Below are 13767 nucleotides of genomic sequence, written 5' to 3' on the forward strand. Positions count from 1 at the left end.
TGGCGCACCTCCTACCAAGCGTTGAGATGCTTGAATGACTAGTACTGAATTGAATGGTAGGTCGACATGGCGGCCAGGATGATGTCAACCTCGCTCGTGCCTCTCCCTGCTGACCGCTGTTCTTGGAGGTAATACCCTTGGATCTTTTGGATTTCATCGTTGGCTCTTCCGATGACATTGTACACCATACTCTCATTGCGCTTGATGGTTCCATCAGGTCGGTTGGCATTGTACCGGCGAGAGACGTGCCACCAAAACCTGTCCCCGGTTTGGTTCGTGCCGGTTTTCGCATCTTCGGAGATTTTCAAGTAGGTTTTGAATAACTTCTCCATCTCCCCCGGAGTGTACGGGGTTCGGACGTTGATGTCACCTCCGGTACTGCCACGAGTACGGACACAGACACTAAGAGGATGAGGAGGAGCGCCGGAACCGCCCTCCGATGGCGTCGGGGCACTCCCTCTAGTGCCAGTTTCGGGAGGCCACCCGTATTGCCCCTCGACATCTTGCTCGTCCACCAGGTAAGGCTGATAGTCTCCCGGAATATGCGAACCTTGGGATAAAAATGTGGAAATAGAGGTATTTATAGATGAAAATGTGAATTTTGGGATAAAAATAATGAAAAATAAATTAAAAGTGGGGAAAAATGGATATATTTTATTGGGAAGTGGGAAAATAATTTTTTTTAATTTAAAATCAATTTTTAAATATATTTCAAATTTGTTTTTTAAAAAAAGGAAAATGCCAACAGCTTTGCCGTTGGCCAATCAGAACGCGACACGTCAGCCTGCTCAGCGGCACGATGGTGCTCGATGCATCGAGCCGTGGCAGTGGCAAGAGCACAGCGGCACGGCGGCCCGCCTTAGTATTGAGCACCGATGCAGGTGCTCTTAGGCTAAGGGAGTTAAGCCCTTAAATAAATAGTTAGGCTAAGGGAGTTAAGCCCTTAAATAAATAGGATAACTACCTCTCTAAAATAAGTATCTAAGCCCAAACGCAAAGCCCAAATCTTTCTCTACACTTCCCTTCTCTTTCCCACCCCTCAAGCAAAAGAGTAAACCATCAAACATCGCATCTCCCCCCATTTCTTCGCATTTCCCTCTCTCCCACCCTTGCCGGGGTTTCACGCCGCCGTTGCTGCGTCTCCTTTTTTATAGACCTTCTACCTCCCGCCTCCACTGGAAGCAGCTCGAAGGAGTAGCTGCGCCGATTTAAACAGGAGCAGCTGCCGCTGTCTTCCGCCGCCACGGACCACCAGTTACCGGAGGCGGCCGCTGCGCCTCAAGCCTAATTTCTGCGCAGCTCTCTGTATTAGATACATGACGCTACATGCGAATTGGTCGGTTGCTCACCCCTTAGTTCTTATTCTGTTAAACCCTTCCTAAACCCCGGAACCATATGCTCTCCGACTGCCTCAATATACAACGCTTTTCCTGATTATTATGTGTAATTTGTTAAAATTAATTTTGATTTTATTCTCTCTCATAATTGCAATGCCGAGCATGTTAATTTTTCGTTTGTGCTTGCTTGATTTTTGCTTATTTTATCCTCAGATTACATGTTTCGGAATTTGGAGTTCCATCACTTCATGTGGTTAGCATAGTGAGGCATTATGAACATTTTTTTTTTCATATTTGGAAATTTGGATACGGATGTAGATTAGTTTAAGCAGCTATGCAAGACAACTGTTTGATGAATTACGTATTCGAGTTAATACCTTGAATATGCATAACACATGATATGGGAGTATTATTTTTGGGGCTTGACATGTTTTCATATTTCGCTGACTATATTGAGATAGAATTGAAATCAACGAGCTTATATTTGCACTAATAATACTCAAACTTTACCGTATTTTGTTCTTCGATGTGGCCTCATTAATGAAATGAGCAAGTACTATTCTACACCTTGTTTTTCAGTTAGTGGTCGCCAAGATAGCAAAGCTACTTGCTCTGATGGTGGTGCACGTTTGAGTAAGGTTTCTTGCACTCTCCTCATGGTTTTGATTGCTTATCCCAGGTCTATGCTGCATTGACTAATATTTTTCTTGGATATACACTCTAATCATAGATATGGATGTTTGTTTTCTTTACTTAAGTTTAGTGGCATCTTTCATTTTAATCATTTTCTACGCATCTTTGTGATTTGAGAGATGCATTAAATATAGGTTGTTCGGTGGAGTAATGGATACTAATATGTTCAAATTTATCTTGTGCAGTGAATAATTTGAGAAAGTCTATTTCTTCTGTTGGATATTCTGAATTTAACAAGCATATATGCAACTTTGAGAAGGTTCCAGTTTCTTTTTTTCACGGAAACTTGAGGAGGTACAGTGGCAGTTCAAGTCTTGAAAGTTTTTCTAGTATACCTCATGATGTTCTTCAATCTAGTGGACTTCAGCATTGGTTCAAGAATTGGCAACACTTGAGAAAGAATAAACTAACAGCAAGTACTTTTGCTTTGGCAATTGGTTTCTGGCCTCGTGGACGGGCTAGATTATGGCTAGAGAAACTTGGAACAATCGAGCCATTCTCAGGTAATTTAGCAACTTGTTGGAGCAACATTAAGGAAGAGGTGGCACTTGAAAGATATAAGCTGTTAACTGGAAATACAGTATCATATCCTGAATTCCAAGTGTATGGAGAGAAGAGCCCTGCCGATAATTGGCTTGCTGCTTCCCCCGATGGAGCTATTGACAGTTACGTATATGGATTGCCCAGCCATGGGGTTCTTGAAATTAAATGCCCATTCTTCGGTGGTGACATGAGCAAAGCAGAGCCATGGAAACGAGTGCCACTGCATTATATCCCCCAAGCTCAAGGCTTGATGGAGATATTGGATCGAGATTGGATGGATATGTATGTCTGGACACTCAACGGCAGCAGTTTGCTTAGGATACACCGCAATTTGGAATATTGGGACACTATGAAGATAGCTTTGTCTGATTTCTGGTGGAAGCATGTCCAACCAGCACAAGAGATTTGCAGTAGAACAGTGATCACAAATCCACTGATTGAACTAAGGTCATTGAGACCATCACCTAAGCATAAATTACATCGTCGCATTGTGTATGAGAGCAAACTCATTGTCGACAACTCCGAGCTCTTGTGGTGGGAGAAATGCTTGAAAGGAAAACAAAATTGTGGTGAGTTTGTTCGTTTTCCATAACAAAGACATGAAGCTGCTTACTGTATCCAGTTTGATGTGAAGTAATCAGTTGGTGGATTTCGACTGATGTGAGCCCATCCTAAATTTAGTGATGCTCACATATGAACTGAAACCACAGGAAAGTAAAACAATGTAAGATCTGAGTGAAGTTATGAATATCATATCGTGTTTCTGCAATTTTTCATTATAATTTTTTATATTGACCAGGTGTAATTTTGTTTTACAGTGGCTGCAGAATACCCTTTACATGGAATTTGAGCAGATTCAGATTGGCTGCGTTTGTAACAACTACCAAACCATGATGCATTGATAAATTCTTGAGCTCACTGCGCGACGACTGCCTCTTGTTACATCAGTTTTGCACGAAATACTTAAATTTGGGATATTTGTCATGTCAAAAGGAATTTGCGATTAGCGGGTAAAATGGGCAAATAAATACTACTAGTAAGAAGTTGGGATGGAATGTAGACTTATCCATTAGTAACAAATTTTTGTATGCAAACTTGAAATTGCTTGTATCAATTTAAAGTATTGATGAAACATTTTATATGTATATATGAAACATTGATGAAACATTTAGTTTATCGAATTTCAAATATTGTTGTAAATTATATTTAAACATTAAATTGGTTTTGTTTAAGCACGTCATATTTTGATCACCGAGAACGACGAATTTATAATAATTTAAAAAAATATAAAAAATTGTGTTTAGATGAAAAATGATTTGAAATTCAGGTGATCCTTTCCTCACATTTATATTGCACAAAGAGGCGAAAACCATAACCATAAGCTTGGCATTCCGGGAGCTTTTTAGTAGTACCTCATAGATAAGCTATGCAAACTCTTCTTCTGCCGGCAGCTCGCACCGGCCTAGCACCACCACCTCCGTCCATCAAGGCGGCGGTATCATGTAATTTCTCCCGTCATTTTCTCCGATTCAACACCTCCCCCTTTCCTCATTCATCTCTTTCTTCTTTGAAGTTTCTCCAGAGTTTATCCCCACCTTACACAATTCTCAATAATCACAGTGCCAAAACCCTAGCTTCTGCTCCCACTCCCACTGCTGCTGCCTATACTTCTCCAAGTGATGAATCTGAAAAAGCCAAACTCGCTCAGGTCTCTCTCTTTCCGTTTCTATGTGTTACTCTGAGAAATGCAATTTTTTTTGTTTAATGTGGATTAGAGTTGTGCGACTATGGAATTTCCGGGTTGATAGTTTTCAGTTTCGAGTGATATGATCTGAATCTAGGGTTTAGGGGTTTCCCCCTTCAGTCGCACACTTGTAATTATTGCTATTTGACAATTGCAACCTAAAATTTCATCTTATTTTTATTTGGACTGAATTAGATCTTTAATTTATCAGCTTTTAAGAACATTGCACGTTTCTTATTAAAAAATGAAAACATTTAGCATAACAATTCCCTGAAATAGAAAATGCCTGTTTGAAATGCCTGTTTCAGGTTTCGAAGAGATTAGAGAAAACTTCAAGGTACTTCAAGAGATTGGGAAGCTTTGGATTTTGGGGGCAACTGGTTTGCACAGTTGTGGCAGCTGTTATCCTTTCATTTTCTGTTGTCATTACTGGGAAAATCACATCACCTCCTACCTTTTATGCAACTGCTGGTGGTATTGCTGCTGCCTTCATTTCTGTGTTTTGGTCATTTGGGTATATTCGATTATCTGATAGACTTCGGAGGACAGCCACTGATCCTTCAAAGGTAATGATTAACAAATGTTTAGTATATTAGTAGCACTCCAATGTTTTTCGTAATGTATTTTTGTTAGCACCAAGCTTTTTATGTATTCAGATCACTGCTTTCGTATTAAGTCTTAATAAATGGTGGAACCACCACTATCTTAACTCTGTTGGTTTGGAAGATGTGGTATATGGTAAATAGGGCAGATAATTATAAGAAAAATGATTATTTACTGTAAAATCTCTCGGGCTGAGTGGGGTAGAGCCGTAGAGACTTGAGAATCATATGTTCCTTTATTGTAAAATCGCTCAGTGAAACACACAGATACGCCATTGTGAGGAATACAGGCCCATGATAAAATAGGAGATAGACCAAGAATAGGCCCGTAGGGGCAGAAGAAGCTTATAAGACGTACTTACACAACCAGACTTTCTAACAAGGTGAATTGCCTTTTTTTTCTTTAAGTAGTGGATGTTGGTGAGTGTTTTCATGTCCTTGGAGTATTTCACCACGCCCACTAATACGGAGCGTAAATTGAGGCAGAGCTAAGTAATTTACATGTATTCTGGGCATTCTGTTAATTGTGTTTGATTGCAAACTGAAAATTCAATCACTAAAACGCACCTAGTACTTGCCCACTTAAGTTGTCATGCACTGATATAATAAGTGTATAGTTGAGGAAATATCTCATTACATTTGTACAAGCACTGTATCTTGAATGCAAGTTCTGTCCTGTTATGATTATTTGACACACGTCATTTGCTTTCAGGCACCTCCTCGTGCTGATGTTGTGAGAAGTCTGCAAAACGGCATAGGCATAAATGTCTTGGGCATAGGTGCTGCTATACTTGGCATGCAAGCGACAGTAGGCCTGTTGGTTGCTAAAGCTCTTACCACTTCAGCTACTCCTTATTATCAGGGTATTGCCCCTGGGAACAGCCCTGTTCTTGCCTTGGATGTGTTCTTGGTGCAGGTATCCTTTGTAACTAACTCCATATTTTCACTTTACCCCTCTCCTCTACTTGGTGTTCTTCATTTGGATCTGTTTTAGCATTCTTAATTAGTGTGAAAGTTCTCAATCATAGTAGCTTCTTTCCAGTTATATAACCATGTTTTGTGCTCTATTTGTAGGCATCTGCAAACACCATAATGTCACATTTTATCGGACTAGTATGCTCGCTGGAGCTATTGCGCTCTGTCACCTTGCCATCTTCAGAAACTGTTCTCATCCCAAAGATCGCCTAACTTGGATCAACTGTTGGGTGAAAAGGCACATGGAAACGAGCTTTCCGCAATCAATTGGCTGCTTAAACTTAGAAAAGAGGTTGTTAATGACTATATTCGTGTATTTGCGGACTCTTTGAATGCGATTTATGTTTTTTATCGCAGAGTTTCAAAAATAAAGTCGTCAGCGAGTATTGCAATTATTAACCAAGCCAACTAATCATAATTTATGTTTGGTAAATATCTCAAATTAAGTATCCAGTCCAGTAATTCACTACAAGGTGGAGCTGATCACAAGTCAGTCAAACTAAAAGAATAGCCAATATCCCATTTGATTGCAATGATAATGACCTAAACCACATACAAGTTGATTTTCCTCATTCAAGTTCAAACAGATTCAAGTTTAGTCAACTAGACAGCGAATTTTGAACGACTGGTCGATCTTCACCATGTCCGGCTTCTTTATCTAACACTTTAATGCCAATTATGCCATCATACACAAACCAGAGATTGAGAATACGAGAACAAGACAGCAGTTCAATCGCCTCTTAAGCTTCCTTGTAGTCTGAGTCTCCACCTTCATCTGAAGATTGTTCCTTCTGATGCTCGTCACCACCAGCATCCGTTTTGCATTTTTTGTCTTTCTTCTTCAGCTTTTTCTTCAGACGTTTCAAGCGTTTTTTGGCTGTACGCTCCTCCGCAGCTTTTAATCTTTCCTCCCTTCTCTGGGCGAATTCGGTTATCTGTTTCCTTTTCTGGAAGTCTGCATCCATTCTTGCAAGCCGATCTTGTTCTTTCCGTCTCATTTGACGATACTGTCACCATTAATAGCCCATGAAAAGTTAGTAAAACTTCCATACAAAGGCAGAGAAGCCAACCACATTATCATGTTAATGGAAAAGTCTTCATGAACTATTATCAAGAGACTCGAGAAAGGATTGGTTCTGAGGAGCCAAAGACACAAACTCAAAACCTAACAAATGAATGGGCCAAATAGATGCTTGCTAGCCTGACAATGAAAGAGGCATATAATATGCAAATGGAAAAACAGTGATTCTTACACCACCTCATATTCGAAGGTGACGTGATATACAAAAATGAAGCAGATAAAGCAATGCAAATGAGATTAATCCATGCTATGCAGCCTGAGATTAATAAATGCAAAAGCATAAGGGATAACAGATGAATACTAATCTCAGCATGAAGTTGGACGAACATGTCGGTAGAGTTTAAAAAACAACATATAGAACATGTAATATCTTCATGATAGTGGATTTTTTTTCCTAAATACAAACACAACCCATATTATTAATTAACAATCATAACTTCAGAAGTAAGGTTATAGAATTGAACAAAACACAAAGTCACACATCATAAAGTAACTTTCACTCTTCTACAGTGGATCCCTCACCCTTTTGGTATACGTAACACTCACACGCCATGTTTCCTGTAACTTCATCTCCTGCTGTCAATACTTTATCTTTCTACCCAGTTTTTATTTGTCAATTTCGTTAAGAACCAAACGATAAATAGTCTTGTATCGCTACATATTTAATCTGGACCTGTTTCATGACGTATCAACACAATGGTAGAATAAAATTCCTGATTTGAGTTATTACTAAGTAGTACAAATATAAATTCTGTGGTCAAGTATATCAAACTAATGGCCGATTTAAATGCTAAAACTAATGAATATTAGTGCTAGTATATAAATCATGTAATGTTACATTCTGAAGGGTCTTCAAAAGCTCTCTCAGTTACTGTTCCCAACCAATGTTAAAACCAGAATTAAGTAAAGTGAACAGGTCTGCCACCTGAGGTACTGAACTACCAAGTCAATAGCCAATTATTCATGTATAGGCCAGATTCTTATTCAAGACAAAGAGAGACACATGCTTTTATAAGTATGCCACAAGACTTTCCTTAATAAACTTAAACTACACCACGGCGATGTACTTCCAATTGTGGCAAACAAAACCCCCAAATATTTATCATCTCATCTCATACCTAAGTAAGTCACCCCCTCAGACCCTACTCATTCCTCGAATCATTTTCAACATGTCCAGTCCTAAATTGAAGAGAGAAAAATTCTGACTAGTGTTTGGTAGTTGGCACAGAGATTCATCCATAAGAGAAATTCAAAGTTTTCTAAACCTAATGGATGGCAAAAACTAAGACCATTCTCCAAGTGACACACATCAATCAACGTTTACAACAATTCAGTTTGCAAACATTTCATTGAAACAAAAAACAAGTAATACCTGATGGAAATCACCAGAGCCTGAACCGGCTGAACTGCCGGAGGTGTTGCTGACACGAACAGGAACGCATTCAATAATGCGCCGGAGCTTAACTTCAAGGTCCTCATCCTCGGGGTTGGCAGCAGGCGGCGTATATTCTACCAGAGCTGAGGACGAAGATGGCAGAGGACGTGGTGGCAGCGTGGCAGGTGCTCTGTCTGCCGCCACAACCATCTGCAAATCACCGGCGGTGGCGGAAGTCGGCCTTCCCGACGATGTCATTTGCGAATTTTTCTGCAAAACCCCTCAACCCTAGGGTTTGGATTTTCGGGTTTTTGTTGTAATTCGACGGCGAGATTTGTGGTTTCAAATTAAATTAATGGATTGGTACTGATCGGGAGCTGCAATCGATCGAATCTAACCTAGAATTATGGGAAACTGGAGTATTTCAATTTATTGAGGCCTGCACAGAAGCATTGCATTTTAAATTTTCAATTTTCTCTCGATGCTTCAATTTATGGGAAAATCGGTTTCTAGGCCAGTTGGCCTTAGAAATAAGGGAAATGTACCCGTTTTGTTATCTGTTCCATATATGGGAAAAACGCCAACCGTATTGGTGTTTCTATAAGTAAAACACGCCAACAACATTGGCGGGTTTTAATTTAAAACGCTAATTATGTTGGCATCTTTTAATTTCAACGTATTTTAGTCGTATTTTTTATAAATACAGTATTGAGTGTAACACGCCAATGGGATTGGCGTTTATACTTATAAAAGACGCCAATGAGGTCGGCAGGTTTGACAGAAGACGCCAATACCAGTGGCGGCTTTATACAGATCTGATATATCCCCTTTTCCTCCCCCAAATCGCGAAAAACGCAGCTCCCACCCACACACAATCGCGATTTCGATTTTATTTGCTCCACGCGAATTCGCCCTCCATCCATCTATCGGTGCTATTTTCCCCCAAATTTGTATATTATTTTCGGTTAGTATGCTTATCTTTTACATTATTTGAGTAATTGTAGGATAGTTAGCTAGGGTTTGTAATTGGTTGTGAATTGAGTTGAAATATTGTGCAGAATTATTATTGTGTAGAATTATTATTTAGCATATTTGATTGTTTGGATGACATTATTGTTGCTTAATAGTTGAGATATTGGTGTTGAGTTAAGGTATAAATATGGATTAACAACCTAAACCCTAGTGTTGTTCTTGCTTAAAATTCGGGCAACTTGTTATGATTTATATGAGTTTTAAAGTGTATTGCATTATTTGGGTTCAATATTGACAAATTATGTCGATGTATATTGGTTAGTTTGTTTTGTGTAATATTGTGTAGGCGAATTGTTATTAATTTTGCGTAACTTTGTGTAGGCGAATTATGGCATCATCTTCTAGTGCTCGCAGAAGACTATTATGTGGTCCTGAGGACCCATATGTACTATATTTTCAGAGACAACACGTCTCTAACAATATATGGGCTGGAGAACCCTCACAAGACCTACGCTGCAGAAGGTACAAAGGTATCATTTGGGATGTTCCCATACATCCTCGTGTCTTGGCGATTGTAGACAGGATGGGGTTTGGCGGGATGTTGAGGTGTGGTAAACCGAAAGATATTGACCACCATCTCATCACCGCTTTGATTGAACGCTGGAGGCCAGAGACGCACACGTTTCACTTTCCAGTCGGTTAAGCGACTGTGACATTAGAAGACGTGGAGGTCTTGTGGGGCCTCAACACTGACGGTGAAGCTCTGACGGGTTACATCCCCACTAAGGATGTAAACCATTGGAAGGAGGTTTGTCTGAATTTTCTTGGCTTTATTCCAGATCAAGTTGATTTGAAAGAAATGAACTGGAAGCAGACAGCCTTATCAGCTCAATTGAGGATTGAGTTGAGTGATGATCACGAAGAGTACATGTACGTGCAACGTGCTCGTGTGTATTGCCTGTTGTTACTTGGTGGTCTGTTGATCCCTAACGCATCTGGTAATAAAATTCCATTTTCTACATTCAATTTTTCATGGATATAGAATGATGTAGTACCTATAGCTGGGGTGGTGCGACTCTTGCATGCTTGTACCACAATTTATGTGAAGCTGCACTTGGTAAGAGGACAGATGTTGGGGGTGCTCTTACATTGTTACAGTTGTGGGCTTGGGAGAGAATCCCAATTATTAGGCCGAGAATGCTAAATCTCGTGCCTATAGACTACCTACCATGTGCAATCGCGTAAGTTGTTAACTAATAAATTTTTAAAGCATATTTTTTAATAATTGCCGTGTTATTCGCTCATAATTTATTTTTTGTAGATGGACTGGTCCGGCCTCTTATGTAAAAGCACCCGGGCATTGCATTGAAACTTTCAGAGAGCAGTTCTCTAGAATGCATGCCGACCAAGTAATTTACGTAACCTAAATTGGTGTTTGTATGATGTTTTGGTTGAACTTGTTTTGACTAAATTTATGTCTTATGTAGTTTATTTGGAGGCCGTATGTCCACCGAAACCTGCCGGATGTTTGTGTTGCCGATCGTCCTATATGGACGTCGAGCATAACCATTATTTGCTGGAATATGGTTGAGCCATACGGGCCAGAGCGAGTGTTGCGACAATTTGGGATTGTCCAACCCTATATCCCGCTTGTCAACAGGTTCCACGGTGCTGATTTTTTGAAACAGGATCGACGTGGCAAAGCTGGACGGAATTGGGTTGACTGGCACGCCAATCATTTACAGGCTTGGGATAATAGGCACGACACAATGTACGTGGATTTGGAGTACTCAATGGAGCCTATTGCACTTGATGAGTACATGGATTGGTTTCGCCGGATAACCGTGGTGTACATGACAAAACCTGACGTGCATGCTCAGGAGGGCTTCCAGCAAACGGCAGCCTCTCATAACTACGCGGTAAATTGAAACAACTATTCATTATTTTATTTCTTATGATGAAATATATTTAACTTTGAAAATTGTAGGTGGAGACGCTGCACAGAATACGCCACTATCTTAGTGAGCAAGACATGTCAGGACATCCGGCTTTGTACACAATTTCGAGGATGGTTGAAGACGGCCTGCACATATCTGGGGAACCTGAGATGATGGACTGCCGTCCTTCCCAGCGGTCTGAGCTAGACATTGACATGCCCGTGAGGCAAAAAGGGAAGCGGCGTGGTAAGAAGAAAGCGGGTGAAGAGTCGTCATCCGCAAGGATGGTAGTGGATTCCGATGACGACTTTATGCCTCCACCTCCACCAAGCTCCGTCGTTCGAGGACGGCATTCAGTTAGCCACACTGGTGGAACCGGTGAAGATATCGGTCTAAGTGATGTCCCCCAATCTCCACCTCGTTCTTCTGTGCGAGACGACTTTGTTGGCGCTGATTTACAGAACATGGTTGTGCAAGATACTCCTCCGTCTCGTCTCCCTACCTCCAGAATCGGGAAGGGAATCCGTGGTTTGTTTTTGCGGAAAAGGAGAGACGATTGAGCATTTAACAAGTATTTAGTTGAATTGATCATTATAGCTTTATAACAATTTTTGTGTTCATTTCTCCAGTTGAACATTGTTATGGTTTATTAAAAATGGCACTCTCCCTCACGTCTAAACTCTTTATATTAGTAATTTGATACATCCTCTTGGTATTGGTGCTTTTTCATTGTTTTGGATAAATGAAATTAGTACTCCCTAATTAAAATGAAAAAGGAGAAAATAAAGAGATAGAGGAAAGGGCCTCTTGAAGCGGACATTCAGTAAAACCACGCCAGCCATATTGGCGTGTTTCTTAACACGGCAACTATATTGTTATGGTTTATTAAACGCCAATCTTATTGGCGTCTCTAAGATGGCCTAATTTCTTGAAAAAATTGTCTAAAATTTCTCCGACACTCTGTAAAAACTCGCCAATCACATTGGCGTTTTTTCATAACACGCCAACTATAGTGGCGTTTTTATGATAACACGCCAACCAGTTCCATCAACCGTTAAAACTGGTTTGCATAGTTGAAAAGCCTCCACAGCTGGTCCAAAAGCCCAAAATACGTACTTGAATACCTTGTTCATACCATTGCTTAATATGTCATCGTGCAACCATTCCACAATTGTGCCAGGATTTTGTCGTTGCATTTCATTCAAATAAGCTGGTAAAACTTTGAACGACCACTCTCATCCACCGTATACAAGCTCAATCGCTGTCCTCTGAGCATACCATGCTTTCTTGTAACTAACTTTGACATGAAATCTATTTTCAATATCCGCCACAATTGCTTTTATCTTGTAGCAAGGATCGTTTTCTATCTGATGTCGAACACTCAACGCTATCATACCCGACGAAAGATTAGCATGCCCATTATAGTTACGATCCCCCATGCAAGTATGAGCAGTGCTAAACACTCTAATTTGCCAGTGTTCATCATGCTTTCTCAGTATTGCTCGGCACTCCCACAAACATTTCGGTAATGAGGTATCTTTCGGATTTCCTTGTGGCCACTTACAAACTGCATGCCATCTCTTTCCTTTACTTTCAGCAACTGTATATTGTCGGATTTTTTCCAAATGCCAATGAGTCACAGCTGCCTTCAATTCCAACTTCGTTCTAAATTTAGTATGCAAACCGACATTGCTAGGATCTTTTTCACTCCAATAATGCACACTGGGATCATCACGTTCAAAGTTTTTGTGATCAAAACTATCATATGGACCTGGTAAGGTGCGAAAATAGTTGATTCCACGCTGTGGGAACTGTTCCTCCAACTGCCCTTCCACCAACTGATGTTTCTCCAACTGTTGTTTCTCCAAGTGGAATGGATGGTCTTGAAGCAACATATTGTTCATCATCCGACGGATCATCATCTGAGTCTGTACTAACCGGGTCAGAATCTTCAGAATAATAAGGTGATTGTGGATCAAGAAAGTCGGCTTTATCAGGACCTATTACGTCCTCAACCGCATCACAATTGTCACTTTCCCCTAAATGCACGCCTCCAGCTTCAAAATCTTGTGTTGCAGCAAAATATGGTTCTTGGGCTCTCGTAGATGTACCAACATCATAACTTATGACATGATGACTATGATGTTGAGTAATTGCCGAATACTCAACATATAATTCAATTAGACCTCCAATAACCATACTCTCACTAAACATTAGTTGCATGCATACTTCGTCTAGTAGAACACCTGCAAACATGACTCCGGCTCCAAAGCATATTGTACGTTTCCATATTATTTTAATGTTGTTTTCATATATGATTATCCCCATCCTTTCACAAATTTTTTCCACAAGCTCATCGTACGAAATTGTTTCATCCAACATAATGAATCCTTTAGCAAAAGCTGCTCCGGGAATTATCTTTCCACCCCAATATAAATTGACACACCACGTCATACTATCTGCAATAATGTAAAATACAAATAAATATGTATTATTTTTACATTCATC

The 13767-nt window shown here is 40.1% G+C and overlaps 3 protein-coding genes across 5 annotated transcripts; 2 read left to right on the top strand and 1 right to left on the bottom strand.

The window, feature by feature from the left end:
• Nucleotides 1–999: 999 nt before the first annotated feature.
• On the top strand, nucleotides 1000–3718 carry LOC121805617. 3 transcript variants are annotated; one of them, XM_042205541.1, is made up of 4 exons: nucleotides 1000–1336; nucleotides 1917–1970; nucleotides 2216–3297; nucleotides 3392–3718. In XM_042205541.1, exons 1-3 carry the CDS (start codon nucleotides 1327–1329, stop codon nucleotides 3163–3165), a joined length of 1014 nt encoding a protein of 337 aa, XP_042061475.1. In that variant the 5' UTR covers nucleotides 1000–1326; the 3' UTR covers nucleotides 3166–3297; nucleotides 3392–3718. The 3 variants fall into 3 exon arrangements, with proteins under 3 accessions (XP_042061475.1, XP_042061474.1, XP_042061476.1); XM_042205540.1 differs by having other exon boundaries at nucleotides 1000–1970; XM_042205542.1 differs by lacking the exon at nucleotides 1917–1970.
• A 199-nt stretch (nucleotides 3719–3917) lies between these two features.
• Nucleotides 3918–6289, top strand: LOC121805618 (protein TIC 21, chloroplastic-like). The gene is made up of 4 exons (XM_042205544.1): nucleotides 3918–4281; nucleotides 4626–4883; nucleotides 5632–5835; nucleotides 5994–6289. Exons 1-4 carry the CDS (start codon nucleotides 4000–4002, stop codon nucleotides 6105–6107), a joined length of 858 nt encoding a protein of 285 aa, XP_042061478.1. The 5' UTR covers nucleotides 3918–3999; the 3' UTR covers nucleotides 6108–6289.
• Nucleotides 6290–6303: 14 nt separating this feature from the next.
• Nucleotides 6304–8838, bottom strand: LOC121805619 (PRKR-interacting protein 1-like). Its single transcript, XM_042205545.1, has 2 exons — nucleotides 8348–8838; nucleotides 6304–6901 (listed from the first exon to the last, which is right to left on the bottom strand). The coding sequence occupies exons 1-2, from the start codon at nucleotides 8606–8608 to the stop codon at nucleotides 6635–6637; spliced, it is 528 nt and encodes a 175-aa protein (XP_042061479.1). The 5' UTR covers nucleotides 8609–8838; the 3' UTR covers nucleotides 6304–6634.
• Between the last annotated feature and the right edge of the window lie 4929 nt (nucleotides 8839–13767).

This window comes from Salvia splendens, chromosome 5, assembly GCF_004379255.2.
Source record: "Salvia splendens isolate huo1 chromosome 5, SspV2, whole genome shotgun sequence".
Classification (NCBI taxonomy): domain Eukaryota; kingdom Viridiplantae; phylum Streptophyta; class Magnoliopsida; order Lamiales; family Lamiaceae; genus Salvia; species Salvia splendens.